We start from the raw sequence: 19,342 nt of genomic DNA, 5'->3' as shown, positions 1-19,342 counted from the left end.
GGTCTCGCCCATATTGCAAAGCTCCAATTTTTAGACCACGAGCTGAAATCCACTGCTAATTTCTCCTCATGGGACCTTATCCCCTCCACTAGGGTCACACATTTCAATCTGTCTCCACTAAAAGCACTTCATATATTTAAAGGCAGTTTTGAGGTTACCCCTACATCTCTCCTTCTTTAGGCCAAACAGCCTCTTTGTCTTTCACTGAAAACTCATTTAATACATTTTTAGCTCCTTGGCCTCATTAGACAGTCATGGATGTGGATGGTTCCATGTATCTCTGTCCTTTGTAAAATGGTATTGGGAACTAAACACAATACTCTATAGGCATGGTCTGGAAAGCATAGTGTCAAGTGAAGACGATCATCCGCCATGCCTTGGACTTAAAACCAATGACTTGTGGTGTAACAAACTACAAACACTTTCTTGGACCACCTGGCTGACAGCCAGCTAGATGTGTGTTTCTCAAGATGTGTCGCTTCTCTTCATGCTCCAGCCAAACTGGTCTTTGGTTTTCCAAAGAAGTCCTGTACCCCTGGGCATTTGTGCATGGCTTTTCTCTAGTGGAAACCTCTTCTCCCCACCTGCCCTTCTCACCTCCACCCTCCAACTCCCCTTGTCTGGTTGGTTCCCACTCAGCTCAAACCTAGCGTAAGCCTCAGAATGGCTTTAGGGAAGCTTTGACTAGATTCCTCTGTCTTTAGCTTCCAATACCTTTAAACAACAGTAATTAAATATTTACCTCACTTCATTATAAGGTTGATGAGAAAATAATGATTTCATTATATGGCATTTTGCTTAAAGTTGCAGTTTCTAAGATCCTCTCAATGACATAAGCGAGGACTTCACTGTATACAATCACTCATTTAATGACTCTCTGCTTCACTAAACAAGAAGCTCCATAAAGGCACGGACTATTTTCATCTCCTAGCACTCTGTACTTATGCAAGACCTAGTATTTACCCCACCTTATTAGAGCACTTAGCCATTTGGGTCTATGAAGGCCTAACTGGATCTGTCTTCCCACATACTATGTCTCACCAGCTCTGTATCACTGCACTTTGTCACTCAACCAAGGGACCCCTCCTTCTGGAAGCCATGGCTTCTCAGGGTTCAAGGACAGGGAAGTCCACTGGGTTTCAGATTAAGCAGCTTAATTAACCTCCCAGCGTTTGCCACAAGCCATCTAAAGTTAACTCAAAGATTTATAGGTTGGAAAAGCTATTGTAACATCATGATCTCCTGGAATCCACATTCACCTGCCACAGCCACCCACATCCCGCTATAAACAGAAAAGAGGTTAAGAGGTTAATTGTAGATATTAGTGGTTCTGGTGGCCCTTTTTTTTCTGATAGCCTTGTGACTCCTCAAAAGTCCACAGCATTTTAAGCTCTTATAGGATTCCTTAGCATCAGTTCCCATATGTTTAGAAGTGCCGGGTTCATATAATTTACTAAGTAACAGGGAAATAACTAAGTTTATATCAAGAAAGCCATAAAAATACAGTATTTGAAGGAAAATATTCAAGCCCTAGTTATAAAAAGGCAGTATGTAAACACAGAACCTCCCCACCTTTGGAGGAGAATGTCAAATCCGTGGCTGGTCAAAGGACAAAGGGAAGAAATAGACTCAAAAGTCTCTTATCTGCTCTCCCAGTTTATTTCAACTGTTTGAATATTATCCCTCAGTATGGTTACTATGTAATACTCTAATGCTTTTTGACATCCTTGAGGAGCTTACTCCAACAAAATCTTCATTCCATGGCTGAACAAAAAGGCCATACATGAAATGGCCTATGACACTGATATGATCGGGATGTGTCCTCACCCAAATCTCATGTTGAATTGTAGTCCTCAGTGTTGAAGGTAGGGCCTGGTAGGAGTTGATTGGATCATAGGGACAGTTTCTCATGAATGGTTTAGTATCATCCTCTTGGTATTGTCCTCACAATAATGAGTTCTCACAAGATCTGATCATTTAAAAGTGTGTAGCACCTCCCCCATCCTTCTCTCTTGCTCCTGCTCCCACCATGTGATGGGCCTGCTCCCCCTTTGCCTTCTACCATGACTGGAAGCTTCCTGAGGCCTCCCCAGAAGCAGATGCTACCATGCTTCCTGTAGAGCCTGCAGAACCGTGAGCCAATTGGACTTCTTTTCTTATACTCAGTCTCAGGTTTTTATAGCAATGCAAGAACTAATATAGACACATAGCACTGACTTCCAGGTAGACAATGATCTATTAACCACAAGCCTTTGGGAACACGCTTCTCAAAACGTTAGGAAGCCACAGTTATTCATTCCTTCTCTCCATATAAAAATGCCTCATTAAAATCTAGATACTGTATCTCTCATCCTTTAATATGTCAAAATAACTCTACTGAAAATGAAATGTAAATCTGATAGACTTTGCTCTTGGTAAACCTATGCTGGCTCTCCCTTCTCCACATACTTAAAAAAAAATAAAACTATGCTTTTAACAATTACTATTTGTTTTCTACTCAGGAGCAATAAACTCAGCACGTTTATAATTTCTAGAATGTTCCTCCCCTCTTTGAGCAACCCTAGAGAGTCACTAGAATGTTGTTCAGATTTTCTAAGCACATTATCTTATCTGCTTGAAGTCAGTGGGCGCATCTCAACTATCTACAAGGCCCCAGCAGGCAACAGAAATGAGGGAATTGGAGTAACTCATGCCACAGGCAAAAAGAGAACTTACTCTGGGATTAAAGGGGCAATTACTATTCAGCTCCTGCTAAATTGTTGCCATATAAGAGCCCAGTCACTGCTTCAGAGCTTTCAATTGTTTCAAGAAGATGAAAATATAAAACTTATTTAAATGTGAAATCTTAAATTTGGCAACTATTTTTAAAAGATTCTACACCAGACCAAAACATACAGATGGGCAGAATTCAGTACACAGAAGTCTGGTTTTAATCCCGTGCTTTAACAAATTCATTTAGGTGTCTGTTTAAAAGGGGGTAGGGGTGCAGAGGGATGAGTTAAAGTCAAAATCGGGGCTTCAATCCCCTCTTGAAATTGTTTTTCACTCTCTCCAGTCTAAAGTATTACCCTCCTTGACCAAAAGTTAAAATGAGAGGTGACTATAAAATTACAAAGGATAGAGAAAAAAGTGGAAAATATACTCTTTATTGATCTTGCTGTAAACTCAATGACGCAAAAACACTGATTTTTACTCTTTTTGTATTATACGAACAACAGTACATTCATCCTTAGATAAATGACCTCTCCATCTCACACTTTTAAAAAATCTGAGGTAATTCAAGCCCTGTCCCTCACCTTCCTCTCTGTCCTAGCTAAGATACAAATCACATATGATCCCTCTGTGTAAAACTGTCAAATGTCCTTTGCCACATTTCCCATTCTTTTTGAGCCATACTTCCTTTTTGGCATTATAATCTATGGAATCTTGCTCACTTCTTGTCAGCACTTTTGGTTTGCTTAGTAACTGGGGTGCACTTACAACCAAACCTTCTCATTGTTTGCTATTATTTCCTAGCATATTAAAACATTCATAAAAAAAATTTTAAAACCATTTCCTAATTTCTGGGCTTAAATTACATTAAGATAGGGCACAGTAAAACTATTTGTATGAGATTACAGTTATGTACATATAATTATGCATTTGTCCAAACCCACAAATGCACAAGAGTGAACTCTAATGTCAACTATGGGCTCTGGATGATAATGGTGTGTGTGTCAACGCAGGACCATAGATTGTAACAAATGTCCCACTCTGTTGCGGGGTGTTGACAGTGAAGGAGGCTGGGGAAAGAGGGTATACGGGAGCTCTGTATTTTCTGCTCAATTTTGCTGTGCACCTAAAAGTGCTCTAAAAATAGTCTATTTAAAAGGAAAAAAAAATTCTTAAGACAAAGTCAAATCCATTAGTAATTAAAAAAAAAAAAAAAAAAAAACCCAGCAGCTTTTAAGTATCCTGTGTACATGGTTTAACAGAGGTATGGTCTTACTATGGAAAGAGTGTTCAAACCAGGCCAGAAGAATTTCATAGCCATGTTCACATTCAAGGCAACCATAATATTCTACTTTGCAAAAACAGGTTGGGCAACCAGCCTTTTAAGTCACTGTGTCTGCATTTGGCGTATCTGTAAGTAGGTAGAATCTAGTATCCAGTTGAAAATATTTCTAACTTCTCTTGTTCTCAAAACCATGATCTAGCAGTTCAGTCCTCTTACGTGGTCTTCTGTCATAGCAGTCCCACTCAGTACAGAGCAGTTAAAGAGATATTACAGAATGAAAACCAAGACCAGGTATTTCTTAAATTTATTGAAGAACTCTTAGCTGGGAGAAGAAAGATCACAGGCTTAAACAATTGTAAGATAAAAGAACAATTAATTGCAAATAATTACAAAAGTAATTTCTGAAATTTTTTGAGCCACTGCTAAAACAAAATTTTAGTGCATCTCAAAGTTCGTATTTTGTTAAGTGAACATATTAAATTACTGAAAAGCAAAAAAGAGTTACTGTTACACAGTACAAGATCTTAATGTAGTAACTGAGCACAGCCAAATAAACAGCTATAATTATTCCAAGCTGCTTTTGCTATGTATCTGGTATATTAAACAAGAAAGTAGATTACTTTTAACACTGCACAAGTAACCAAAGGTAGCAAATCCAGCAATATTAAAACCGGATATTAAATAGTATTCAAACATTACAACAAAAACAAAATAAGAACCTCTAGAACTACAACTCTACCCTATGAAAGGAATGTACACAGATGGTTAAAAAAACCAATAAATAAATAAAGTGACAAGAGTGACTAATTCTGTGTCCACATCTTCAGAGCAGGAATACAGTAAATGAGTAAATGCTTAGAGGAGTTTTGCTGAAAATGAGAAAAAATGCATCTTACTTTAGTATAATTTTTTTAAATTCTCACTGAAGCTCTAATTCTCTTGTGCTGGTGACAGGTGGACAGGATTTTTAAATGCAAAGTATTCTCCCTACACCCTGAGTATGGATGCATCAGTTGTTTAAAATTCTGTGGAAAGTTTCCTTAGAAAAACATAAAATTTAAAGTGATATACTGATGGGAAATTGAATATATTAATTGTGAAAGAATATCAGCTAATTAACTAAGTAGACATTTAAATCTGGACTCTGTTGAAGAATCAAGGTTAAACTCTGCATTATGTGCACTAATGTCAGCCATCTAATATCAAAGTCAGATAAGTAAACTACCTTTCACTTTATACATAGTGCATTTAGTAAATAAATTCTCTTACCAGCAACATAAAGCCCTTGTTGGAGCAAAATTAAAGTATTAAGAACTGAATTAACTTACAACAAGTATCTGAAGGGTAAGTGGAACATTTTTCAAAGTATAAAGATGTTATCACATATATTCACCATGAATCCTCTTAAAGGTTTTATAACGCCATTAAATTATATCAATTATCCAACAGATATTGTCATTTTCTTCTGTGATTTATAAAGGAAACATTCCTTTTGTATAAATCAGAAGTATCTTAAAAATCAACCTTAACACCAAAATATACATGTAATTTTAACTTGGTTTAGGAAAACATGAAAGAACTGTCACATTTCAGTGTGAACAAGGTTCTGAAAACCCCCTATCAGAGGTCTCATTCACTTTTTTCCACATTATCACTTGAAGGTTTTGAAACTGGTAAAAAGAGAATTCAGCTCGATGTACATCAAAACTTTAACAGTTCTGAAAAAGACATATTTCATAAGGGCAAAAATGTACAGCACAGCAATATTACAATGTTACAGTATAAATACATCAAGCCAATTTGTAATAAAGTAAGACAGTTGTCTTCAAAAGAGCTGTTTGACTATAGAGCAACCAAATAGATCTAGAACATCTTTGGAAAAACCACAAAGTGCCTTTAAAGAAAGTTAAGTTTAGACTATACTTAATTAACAGATAATGCTCTAAACTCAAAATTCTTTTCTCTATATGAGGAATTTTGACACTTCTTTTCACACCTGCCAATATTTAATATTTTTAACTCACACTTCTTTTCACACATCTGCCAATATTTAATATTTTACTCTATGCCCCTGCACTGAATTGATGTAAGTGTGAAGTTCCACTATTATTATTACCACACATGCTAATACCTAATAACTGGTCTGTCATTATGTAGTGGTTAAATAAAAAAATGCTGAACTCAGCACAGCTCTAGCAAAATGCAAAGGAAATAAGAATAAGAAAAGCCTCACCTCAGAATGATTACACCATAACCAGAAATAAACATTTTCAAACACAAAGTTTCACAAAATAATATATCGTCACTTTAAAAGAAATTCAAAACTCTATTTTGCTGTTGATGAAACTTGTGCATACACTCAAGTTACTAAACACAATTTGATAGTTAGATACTTGTAAAAATGCATTCTAAACTTAATAATCAATTAATTCATAATTAACAAGAGCAAACATTCCTAGTCCTAACATTTAAAAAAACCCAGTCCAGTGCTGCCACATCTCAAGTTCTGAAACGCTAAAGGCAGAAACAATTCTGATTATACAATTCCTGCATTTCTCCACCTTAAAAAATACTTGAAGAAACTTCAGGAAACTTTATATTAAGGCTTGCTGTATTTCTGTATCTTAAATTGAGAAAAATCACAACCTACGATGTAACCTCAAATTATTTAAATAGCTTTTGGCATTTTTCTTGAAAAGCAAATTTGAATCTTTCACTATAAAACATTTCTATACCACAATTACTAATTCACATTAATGTGTAAGTGCCCTTATTCCCTATTCCCTGGCAGGTGCTATGTCTTCTACATTTTGTGCAGCTTTCAGAACAGTCAGTGCTCAGAAAAAATGAAAATGTAATAGAGCAAAATCAAAGCCCCCACAAAAAGTGATTTATCCTAGATTACAAAATCCAGTAGTGGAAGAATCAACATTTACACACCCAAATACACACACACCCACACATACACAGGACACAGCGAGAGATGAGAGCGGGGGGCGGGGGAGGTGAGAGACAGTGGGAGGAAGAGGAGGGGGAAGAGAGTGGGGGGAGCAGGGAGAGAGTGGGAGGAGGGGAGAGAGAGTTGCAGGGAGGGGAGACAGAGACAAAAGCAAAACACAACCTTGGTCCTCTATTCATGTCAATTTGCAGTTTCTGGACACAAACTAGTAGGAAATGCAGAGCCCAGAAAGATCATGTCAGATAACTTGACGAGACAGTGTAGATACAGTTTATTCGGGCGGGGGGTGGGAGGGGTGAGGTGGGAATCCCAATTTTTGTAAAAAAAAAAAAAAAAAAAAAAAAACCATATTCTTGGTAGAGTTTTTTTCAAAAATCCAACAATAAAAACTATTGGGCTTCTCTAAATGCATTTCCACATTAACATTAATTTTTAAAATTTTAACATGTTTTACAATTTAAGTTTTCACTTGTAAGATAAGTTGGGAACCCAAAATTGTCAAAAAGAGGAATAAAAATTCTTACTGCACAATCTTTATAGGCGTTTTATTTTAAAGCACCTTTTTAAATTTTAACAGTGGGTTTCTAAAAAGAAAACAGTAAAATAAAAGAGGGAACAAACTGGCAAGGTTAAAGTACTCCTTTACACACACACACACACACACACACACACACACACCACTTTTATGCCAGAATGACTGGCAGCATTGGCAAAGAATGTCATCTGATGAAAGGATGGGGGAAACTATCACTTATAGTGTTTATAGAAACCTAAAATACTAATGTTTCTGCTAAGAAATTAAATCGTTTGGGGAAATCAAAAAGCTACCAATAGCTGATCTATGAAATATGAAAATGAAACTGATTTTTAAAAACAGGAAAGACCAAAAATCTACTAGAAATTTTTAAAAATCAGCCTCAATTTTATTTTCTGATGGCAGACTAGTTATTAATTAGATACCATTTGTTTGCAAAGGAGCAAAATTATAACTCTATCACCGGAACCTATCCTCAGCCACTTCAGTGTAGTTTCTAGCAGCACTATTTGGATACAAAAAGAATGTGGTCAGACAATGCCCCTGAAAACCCCCTGGTTAGACCTTCCTTCAAATACATGTTCTTAGGGTCTTGACACACTACACACGTGTATAGAAGAATAAGTGAAGGTAGTATTCTGACAGATTACAAAAGTATGAACTATATATACCGAGTGATAACACAAAGCGCTCAGAAAGCTATATTTACTTGCCTCCCAACTGACTTACAATGTTAATATTCACTATTCAAATTTTATCCTAAACATCTTTATTGGCTTGTTCCCCTCCCCAAACAAATACTAAAATACACTGGTTTGGGGTTTGCTCTATGCATTTTCCAAGAGCCAATCAAACAGCGACTTGCATCTCTGCTTACTGGAAGCTTTTTCCATCACTTCATAGTATTGAAGCACAGCCTGCAGGAGGTCTCCCACTTTCCATCCTTTCTCTTGTAATTGTTTTGAAAGCTAAGAAACAAAGATATGTCAAACATTAACCAAAAACAATTTTATAACACAGCTTTTATTTTTATTTTCCATATTAGCTGTAACTTAAGAATCCTGCTGTTTACAATTAAATACCGTTTCTTAGTTATAACAAGGTCTTCCCCTCTAAACCGCTACCCCTCTACCCAAATTAAACATTTTCCCTTCTTCCCCTTTATAAACACATCTCCTCCAGAGAATGACACTTTGGGATCGCTGGAGACAGAGCTCCACAAACCTCACCAAGCAAATAGTCTGTGTGGGCGTGCAGAGGCTGAGTTTCTACAGGAAATTCTTCACCTAACTAAATACAACTGCCACACCCTCAATTAGAACATAAAACAATAAAGACAATGTCAAGCTCAATAAAAGGATGTGGATTTTCCTTCCACAACATATAGTGTGGTATTTTTCTGGAATACACACTCTAGCCTCAATGGAAACATGGCTTTCTAAGTTAAAGAATGTTAATGTTTCAACAACAAAACAATAAATAAATAAATAGGTTTAAATAAATCCTGTTGTCACCACTCATGACATGCCTTTGTCCATTTCTTTTTCTACTAAGTTCTGTAAAAGCTCTTAAGTTTTGAAAGATCTGTAAGTTAAATTCTGAAAAACTAATTTTGTGTAACATATATATGCTTAACCTTTTTAAAAACAGCTTGAGATAAAACTCACATAACACACAATTCACCCAAAGTGTCCTAGTCAATGGTTTTTAGTATGTTCTCCAAGTTGAATGCAACCATCACCACAATTTGAATATTTCTACCACACCAAAAGGAAAGTTCTGATAAAGAAAATTAAGGAACAAAAACCTTAAGACTGTAAACTGAAAATCTTGACTAATAAAGTACTTGGCACATAGTAAGCATCTTGTTTAAACTTTTATCAGCTTTTAATTATGACAGCTTCTCATACAAATGAAACTGGATTATCAGAGAAAGAGATATATTAATTATTAGGTACAATTACGAATCAATTAGATACAGAGAATAATTCAATTTTTTCATAGGAACACACACAATGCTTATTAATAGCATCTACCTTTGAGAGCTTAGTGTTATGTCAGGCATTAGACTAAGCATTTTTTTAACATTATATTTAATCCTTATAAACCCCTGTGAGGTAGATTCTATATTCATTTGCATAGTGCAGTTAGGGGCAATGAGACAGACTGGTGAATCTGCCTCTGGTTATACTGCTGGAAAGTGGCAGAGCTGATGTCTGAACCCAAACTGTTGGACAGTACGGCCTAAGAATTTAACCACTCTGCCATCACCAGGCATCTTGTTAGACCAACCACATGACAAGAACATCATATACTGTTAAATGTATCCTCACACTCTGTAAGGTAGGTACTTACTAGCATAAACTCCTTATTTGCAGAGTCGTGAAAATAAAGTTCTGCAACTTCAGCCTCAGAGGCAATGAGCCATTGAAGAATAATCCTTAGCTGGGGGTCTACCGTGCATGGCTCCATGTCAATATTCGTAATTAGCAGTGTCTTTCCATCTTGCCCCAAACCTGATATTTAAATGTAAACAATATAAAGTAAAACTCATCAATTTGACTCTCAATACTCTGGTTGTCAAGTAGATACAAATATTTTCTGTTTCTTAGGATCCTAATGAATGGTGAAAAAAAAATCCATCTTTTTCTAACCACACCATAACCTCAACTAAAACTTTTAAAGAGCAAAATAATGTAAAACAAAGAAATACCTTTGTTCATTTATTGATTGCAAAAATATAAAACACCATTTTAACATACTGAATTCAAGTTCTATAAATGCCATAATTTGATATAAATTATGACCAGTGGGTTAGAGAGAAAAATAAAACTATAAAGCTATCATTACAATAAAAATAAAAATGAGGCTGGGCATGGTGGCTCAGGCCTCTAATCCCAGCACTCTGGGAGGCCGACGTGGGCAAATCACTTGAGGCCAAGAGTTCGAGACCAGCCTGCCCAACGTGGTGAAACCCCAGCACTATTAAAAATACAAAATCCAGCCAGGCGTAGTGGGACATGTCTGTAGTCCCAGCTACTCAGGAGGCTGTGGCACAAGAATCGCTGGAACCCAGGAGGCAGGGGTTGCAGTGATCCGAGATTGCACCACCCAGCCTGGGTAACAGAGCAAGACTCTGTCTCAAAAAACAAACAAAAAAAACCCACAAAAAACCAAAAATCTCAAATAAAGAAGAGCAGCAACATTTGTGCAGCACATATTCCATCCTAAGTATTGTTCTAAGTTCTTTATATGTACAAACTCCTTTAATCCTCACAACCACTCTAAGAGGTAGAAACTATTATTGTCTCCATTCTACAGGTGAGAGATCTGAGGCAAAGACAGCCCCAGAGTCTTCCAGTGGGGAAGTGGCTGAGCCAGGACATTTACAGAGGCAGTCTGGCTCCATGCTCTTAAATCACTCATTCTTCAGACAGGTGAGGGGAAATGCCATATGCAACCACTTACACCCAAAAGCCAGATCAGGGAATTTTCTGGTATACTTCTAGTATCAAGATTATCTCAAATTTATTTTCTTTTTTTATGATAATTATGTTTTCATCACAAAGAGGGATCCATCTCTGTTGATGGAAATAATGACTTATGGGCCAATATCATGCGTTTAACATTCCTGCTGCTTAATGATACCTGAGCAATAAGGAGTGCTGAGACCAGGACCCCTCCACCCCTTAACACACACCACAAGAGGTGAGCACCAGGGCATGCTGGCAGACATCATGCCAATATGTACCAGTAATGGAAAGGTTGTTGACAGATATCTCTGATTCTCTGCTACAGCTTGCAGGCCATTCTAGACCACTATTAATTATTTTTAGGAGTTGTGTCGGTCCCTAATTTTCAGTTAAAAAGATTTGGTCCACATTACTCTCTAAAACTAAATGTATTGTCTTTTCCCTCTCCTTTCTCAAACACTCTCAATCAAAAATAGGTTTGGCATACCATGGTACAAGGCATGGTCTCTGGGCCTTTTTGCAATACTGAGGAGTTCAGGGGGCTAGAAGCTAACTACCCCACTGCTTCTTTGCACTGCTGGTGTTTTCTCAGTTCAGGACTCCTCGCTGCCTGGCCTACAAGAACCTCCAAACGGCTCTCTCTTTAGAGAAGTCACTAACCATTAGTGAAAAGGGGAGGGACTGACATCCTGCAACTACAAAATTATTTTTTTAAAAAAAGAAGTTTGTTGCCTTAGGATTTCCACAATTTTGAATCTTTCTATAAATCCAGACCAATCTATCTCCTAATTTACCAATCTCTAACAAATTTAAAGTTGGCTGTAACTTTCTATATAATGAGAAATACCTATAATCTCAAAAGCTCAGTAATGACATATCAGTATACAATTAATCTCCTGATTTCTACCAACTACAAAAGAAATCTTTAACAGCCTGGTTAGTACCAAAAGTAATCTTTTTCAAAATAAATTTCATATTTACATTAACTCGTATCTTCTTTTTTCTTAATCATTCCTCAGTAAAGCTAGTTAAGCAATCGCTAGTTCATTAGAGAATACTTACCACATGCATTTATACCATGTATAGCCTTTAGAATAACTGTTCACAGATGTTACTTGAGAAAAGGCATAACTTTTATAAACAAAGTCAACACTTTTTTAGTGAACAAGAATGAAACAAATATTGCAGTGGGGAATATCAATATCAAATATCAATAACACTAAAAATATTGCCCCATCTTGACTTTATATCTGATGAGAAAAACTGACTTCTAGAAGCCTTATATAAAGAATGTCTACTTACAGAGGCATTAAAACTAAAAAATAATAATCTTAAGTCTGAAGATTGCAGCTTAAAAATTGGGATGTGACTTCCCTAAACAACGTGTTAAACTAATTGAAAATTCAGGTGTTATAAAGTAAATTTCGAGAAATTCTTTTTAGCTATTTTCTGTTTGCCTGCTTCTAGAGAAGCAATTTTTAAAATATCACTAGTTCAAAAACAAATATCTCGAAGAGTGCAAATACTTTTATAAGTGCACTTTATACAAGACATTATTGGTATTTTCAAAATTAAGAAAAAAATTAGACTTTAAGAAAAAAATTCAACAACCACCTGAATATAATGAAAACTCAGCTTCAAAGTAAAGTTTCTAAATTCACTCCGATGAATAAACTCAGATACTCTAACATATGAATTAAGGATTACAAACTATGGTCCAAAACTCTGTGGCCAATGATATCTAGTACCGACATACTTGGAACTATGTTCATTAAGGAAGGATCTGAGTATTTTCTTCAAATACGTGTATGCGTGAGTGAAGCACTGGAACTGGGGGAGGGAAGAAGAATTAATTTAGAAATATCTTTTAGAAAACAAGGTAAGTAAAAATATTACTTACTGACTCACGTAAGTTTGACATGAAACGCTGGTTCTACAAGTTACCAGTTTGGAAGGAAAATATTATGAAAATAATATGCCATAGTTATAATAAATTATCTTATAACATGGGTAAGAATTTTAGCTTTTATATTTTGAAAATAATTATGTAGAGAGATTGTAATTAATTTCTCTCAAATAGTCAAATAATTCTCATAAAGTATTCCTTTTTTTTTTTTTTGAGTCAGAGTCTCTGGCTCTGTCATCCAGGCTGGAGTGCAGTGGCATGATCTCGGCTCACTGCAACCTCTGCCTCCCAGGTTCAAGCGAATCCTGCGCCTCAGCCTCTCAAATAGCTGGGATTACAGGCGCCCGCCACCACGCCCAGCTAATTTTTGCATTTTCAGTAGAGATGGGGTTTCACCATGTTGGCCAGGCTGGTCTCGAATTCCTGGCCTCATGCGATCCACCCACCTCAGCCACCCAAAATGCTGGGATTACAGGCGTGAGCCACCGTGCCTGCCCAGTATTTCTTTACACTAATGACAATTTCATTAGTGTAGCAATCAAATAAAACTACTCAACGAAGGATCTAAAAGTGGACACACGAAATTAGTTCAAGAATACCCCGATTTATAATGTTTTACACAGATAACCTAGAGCCTATCTGATGAAAATGCATGAAGACTCTTCCAGGAAACCTTATACAAAAGACATGCCAACACTTTGAAAAACAAATCAAATTACCTTCTACTTCGTCCTCGTGCTCTTCATCTTTATCATCTGGTCCATCACTTATGAATAAAATAGCAGAAGCAGTTACAAAAAAAACTTTAATAAATAATGGTATCAAAACAAATTCTTAAAAATGTGGTAATAAATGAATGTTACAATATGATATATGACATTTAGAAAGGGGAGAAATGACAATTAAAAAAGGAAGCTTTGCTTCTCACATCATTTCATGTTAAAATCTGAATAGCAAATGATCCCTAAGGTTATCACAACCAAGAAATCTTACCTTACCATGATATATAGTGCCATGTAATTTCATAATAATATTCAATTTAAAATCATTTAAAGTTGAAATAGTCTACTAATTTAATGTAGCATTTGAATATTACAAAATGCCAGGAATAATTTGTTAATGGTTTAGGTGATGCAATTTATATATTTTTTAATACAGTAAAAACACTTTTTACCTATACTTTTCTTATATATAAAATAAAATCACATACAAAAATAAAACGTAACAAAAAAACCCAACAGAAATCCTGTAGGAAGCAAGCTCTTTTGAATGAAATAATTGGTAGAATGAAAAATAGCAAGCAGAGCAACACATGCATAACAGTGACACATTTTGCAATTAGATGTCAGTCATGTCTTAGCATAGTTGAAGTTTTTCATTAGATGTGAATTCATCAAGCAGAATCATGTCAAAATACAGGAGAAAAGCAGGTTGATACATACTGGCACTGTAACCCACATTCTTTGAAGAATATGACATCATGCATTAGTGGTGACAGACTCATCAGTTTTTAAGTTTCTAGACTGGACCAACCTGTCTGATGTTGGAAAGGATAAATTGTCCTCATACAAATCTCCTTCTAAACCAAGACTGCTCCAGCTACTGCTGTTACCATTACTGCCAGAGGAAGAAAAAAACAGAGCTGAACTAGAAAATGAATAGTAGAAAAGATCTTTGTTTCCTTGGAACAGCTTCTGTCCTTGATAACTGCAGATGTTCTGAAGCTGCCACAATGAAGGGGAACATCCAGAGAGGAGAGAGACCATCACTCCTATGCTAAAAGGTGCCTGACAAGTTCAGAGATTCGAGAGGTTTTTTTTTTCTTCTCAATAGATCATGAAAATGATCTAAACTTATATTTTACAGTTTAACAGAATGGCTTTTAGGACAGTAAATGAATGCATGAAGTAGTAAGTTTCACAGGAAAATTAATGTCTTAGGACCAATCTTGAACTATAATTTGTGAAATGCCAATACCTTTCAATTTGGATAAAGTTAAAAAAAACAGGTTAACATTCTCTCAGGTCTTTAGATAGTGCAAAGCAGTGACAGGTATGGGTGAGGGGATGTTGGGGGGAGATGGGATGGAAGGCTCTATAAAGACATAGTCCCAAACAGACCTTTTCTAACTATTTGGGCAAAACATGTTCTCAGATTTTAAAATACTATTATGTCAATCATCTTCATTTCATATATTATGTATAATTCAGTAGGTGGCAAATAACAAACATTTTCTTCAGAATACAGCTAGAATAGCCAAGGCTTAAGCAAGCATTACACTTGTCTAGTTGGCCAGTCACAAATGCCACATACAGATAATGTCTTACACTACCTAATCAACTGAAGAAGAAAGCAACTATTTTCTAAAACTGCAGCAAAGCAATTTTTTAAAAAAGCAACCATGTTCAGAAATAAAATTAAATTCAAATTTTCAGATTAAAACCCTCAGCATGCAATTTAAAAATTCTAATCATTTCTAATTATTAAACATTAGTAAGCACATTAGTTTGCAGTGATAAGCAGCTATTTTTCCCAATATTAGGCTAGGCAATTATAAAAAGTAGTATTTATACAAACCAAAATTTTGGTTCTAAAAAAGTAAACATAAAATCATTTTATGTACATCAGTAAATGTTGATATGGCTACCAAAAAAATATGACTACTTCAAGTTCTAAAAAACTTCCAAGCAATCTCAAATAATTTGCATAGTTATATTCACTCTAACATGATCAAACTGTCACAAATCATAATGTATTAGAGAGTAAAAGTTAAAACTGAGCAGGGTCTTTTTAACATATGTTCAAACAAATATAGCTCTATTATAAAACTGTTAAAACCCATGTAGTTCATTGTCAGATAAACTAAAAATAAGAAAATATACAAATAAAGAATGGACAGACAGCTGTGAGCAAAGGAGAAAAAGAAAATTAATCATCTCAAACACTCTATTTACGTCTATTAATAGAATGATTATAACAAAGAAAAAATATATAAAATTTTTCTACCCATCACAGATTCTTCCACTTAATAATAAAAATCCATCACCTACCTATTACATAAACATTAAAAAAAAAACAGCTAAACGAAGTAAAGACTAAAAATTCAAATTCCCTCTAACCTTATCCCCCCTCCCTCTTTGTGCCTCCAAATGGGTATTTGAAGTCATTCTTCATAAAATGCCACTTCTAACTAGGTGACTGTACACATTTTTCATCTAACCAGGACAATTTTTTAAATGAAAGACCTCACCATTAATAATTACAACAGAACAGCAGAAGTAAGCCAAACTATCCTAAGTGGGAAGTATGATCACTCTGTATTAACCCAACATTAAAAAAACTTAGTTTCTTCACTTTAGAGTTTTCCTACTTCACTCTTGAAACACTACTCTGCTTCCATCATTTTCTTTTATGTCTTTTCATATTTCCTATGTCTAGCACAGGAGTACTCCAACCAGTGGTATAAGTACTACAGTGGTCCAGTACTGCAATGCTTTATTGTAGCTTTTAGCCATATCAAGACTGGTCTCGATTCTGACACATCTCACAAAAATTATCTGAAACATTCTGCAAATCTGGCCCCATCCCTTAACCTAATCTAATTCATAACTCCTGAGAGAATAACAAACTACCTAAATATTTAAGACAGTCAGAGACTAGTTCTTTTCTGATCAAATAATTATATAATCCTCCTAAACACTTTTGAAAATCTGAAATTAGTGTGTTTTTTAGTTGTTGCCCTCCACTGAACTTCTGCTTATAATGAAACTGCAAGGTGTTTTCAAATTGCCAAAGTCTTTTTTTTTTTTTTTTTTTTTTTTGATGGAGTCTCTCTCTGTCACCCAGGCTGGAGTACAGTGGCACAATCTCAGCTCACTGCAATCTCTGCCTCCCAGGTTCAAGCAATTCTCCTGCCTCAGCCTCCCAAGTAGCTGGGATTACAAGTGCCTGCAACCACGCCTGGCTAATTTTTGTATTTTTGGTAGAGACGGGGTTTCACCATGTTGCCCAGGCTGGTCTTGAACTCCTGACCTCAAGTGATCCACCCCCATCGGCTTCCCAGAGTTCCGGGATTACAGGCGTGAATCACCACGCCCAGCCCAAATCACCAAAGTCTTTATCTCCTGCCTTGATCTCTGTAGCAGAAAAGAACAGTATATATAGCAATTGTCATCAACAGATGCAACATATCTTGTAAATCAATATATTTTCAAGTGAGGTCTCTGAACCACCTGCACTGAAATAATCTGCGATGCTTATCAAGCATGAAGATTCTCAGGACCCTCCACTGACTTCATAAATCTTCATCTCTGGAGGTGAGACCCTGGACACTGTATATGCAACAAGCACATCACCAATCCTGGATGAGCCCCGCTATCTTTTTCTCTGTGCCAGAACCTTAATGCCACGCAGCATTACATTAAGTCACATTACAATTGTGGTCAATGGAAACACAGGTCTTTTTCTGACAAAATGCCATCAAGCCAGGTTTGCTCCCCACTTAAGTTCGAATATTAATCATTAATTTTCTGAGCCTAAATGCATTTATCCATGTTAAACATAATTATTTTAACCTCAGCCTGATTTGGTCTTTTTAACCTTTGTTCTGTTAATGGGATTCCTTTTTCAGCCTGTGTTGAATCATCCACAAATGAGTATTCCACATCATTAATAAATAATGCTAAGGAGGACAGAACCAAGGACAGAAACCGATAAGACGACTCCTTTTTTCTCATCAAATTAGATAACATCCAGCACAGTGGTTCAACTGACTACAAGTCCTCTTAAGGCTGCTAGCCTCTACCCACATCTCAGTCTCCCATTTTAACACCAGGATTTCCTAGGCAACACTGTCAACCCCACTGAAATCCTAGAAGCCTATGTTTCTCAAAATGAGAGAAGAAATTAAATGTTAGTTTCCTTTTCTAGATAAAGTTATAGAAAAGGGCCAAATCATGATTTGTGACATTGCCCCCACTTGCTTCTACCAGTTTTAAACACTGTCTTTTTGAACCTAGATTTTAAGAAATATTGGTGGTTTATATAGCACCATAATAAACTATGACAAAATATACTTTACAAAAATATTAATATTTCCAGGTTAATCCAAGCATCAAACAAAACTCTCCGAGATGAACTGTTCTATCAGGTGAAAAGCCATTTCCTTTCCTTATGCTACCTCATTCCCTTTTCCAAGAGTCGCCTTCCCTCCCACACCTAGTTTGCCATTTCCAGGGGCTAAGTTCAACTGATGGTTCACAGGTCCTTTCCACACATGCCTGAAACCAGCAATATGCTGAGAACCCTTTCCTCCCTCAAGACTCTGCTACAAATGGTATCTATTATTTCCAGTTATCAGTTAATGTGGATAAAGAGTTTATAGAATTTTATAGGTTAGTCAGAAATGCCTTTAGGTAAAGGTTAAGACTATAAGAAACAACTGTCTCATAATTAATAAAATATTTCAAACACCATGGTTATGAACAAAGTTAACTAAGAAAAGTTATATAGGAGGTAAGTGCCTTGTGCTCTATACAAAATCACATTTTTATAATGGCTTTGACTTACATATTTTCAATCATTCAAGCATAAGTGTTCCAGGTCATTTTGTTCCTAACAGCAGGACAAGTAAGGACCCTCGCCCCACCAAAAAGATACTATTTTAACTAATATCAGGAAAATTACAGGGCTACTTTGATGCCTTTTACAGATACCTGTCCTTTTTCTTGTGCTTTAAAGAAAAAAAAAGGACCCTTCTTAAAGTGAAAAAAAAAAATATTTTCCTCAGAAGTTCATAAAAAGTTTGGGAGAAGCTTAAAAGGCATAAAATTAAATGTATGCAATATTTTTCAAATCAACTATTGGCACACCCCAATAAAATTAGCTGGGCTACTTACTGTATTAAATAAGTGTTAAAAAAACAACTAGAAATACATTGTGAATAATAAAATACATTTTGAAAGTAATAGTATATTTTCAAATTTAGAATTTTTAAATAATAATGTAAATTTATAGCTCGCTTCTAAGATCTGAGGACCTAAGTTACACAATTATATGCAAAAGTGTAGTTACCTTTCACTTAGATGATGAAAACTGCTGCTTTCATCTTGGTGTTCATCTTCAAAACTTAAATTGGACCAGCTACCAGTGCTGTCATCACCAATACTGAGGTTCATCTGCTGGCTACCGACAGACTCGGTTGACTGAAAGTCTTCTACTTCTTTTGAACTAAAAAGAAGAAAAAAAGAAAAAAAATCAAATTGAAAGCATCCCAGATTCCGAACTTACAAGACTATCAATTTGATGATAAAGATGTTAAAAACAAGAAATGGTGTTCAGAATCAGACCAGTGGCTCATGTAATCCTTTATTTGAGTCTGCCAATAAAGAGACTGTAGGATAGCGTATTAATTTCAAAGTTAACTGAGGTACCCACCAACAGCCATAACTTACTTTGTTAATCTACAATGGAT

The 19,342-nt window shown here is 35.8% G+C and overlaps 1 protein-coding gene across 3 annotated transcripts in view; it reads right to left on the bottom strand.

The window, feature by feature from the left end:
- Positions 1 to 4,284: 4,284 nt before the first annotated feature.
- AKAP11 (A-kinase anchoring protein 11) overlaps positions 4,285 to 19,342 on the bottom strand; it is a 51,693-nt gene continuing 36,635 nt past the window's right edge. For 2 of the 3 annotated variants that reach the window (XM_003270026.4, XM_030813335.1), the window contains exons 8-12: positions 18,943 to 19,098; positions 14,404 to 14,487; positions 13,590 to 13,636; positions 9,847 to 10,007; positions 4,285 to 8,459 (exon numbers count right to left, since the gene is read on the bottom strand). In XM_003270026.4, coding sequence (XP_003270074.2) covers positions 8,319 to 8,459; positions 9,847 to 10,007; positions 13,590 to 13,636; positions 14,404 to 14,487; positions 18,943 to 19,098 — 589 coding nt within the window. In that variant the 3' untranslated portion in view covers positions 4,285 to 8,318. The remainder of the gene's footprint in view (positions 8,460 to 9,846; positions 10,008 to 13,589; positions 13,637 to 14,403; positions 14,488 to 18,942; positions 19,099 to 19,342) is intronic. The other variant, XM_030813336.1, reaches the window with a different exon arrangement.

This window comes from Nomascus leucogenys, chromosome 5, assembly GCF_006542625.1.
Source record: "Nomascus leucogenys isolate Asia chromosome 5, Asia_NLE_v1, whole genome shotgun sequence".
NCBI lineage: Eukaryota > Metazoa > Chordata > Mammalia > Primates > Hylobatidae > Nomascus > Nomascus leucogenys.
This window is presented reverse-complemented; position numbering and strand designations above follow the sequence as displayed.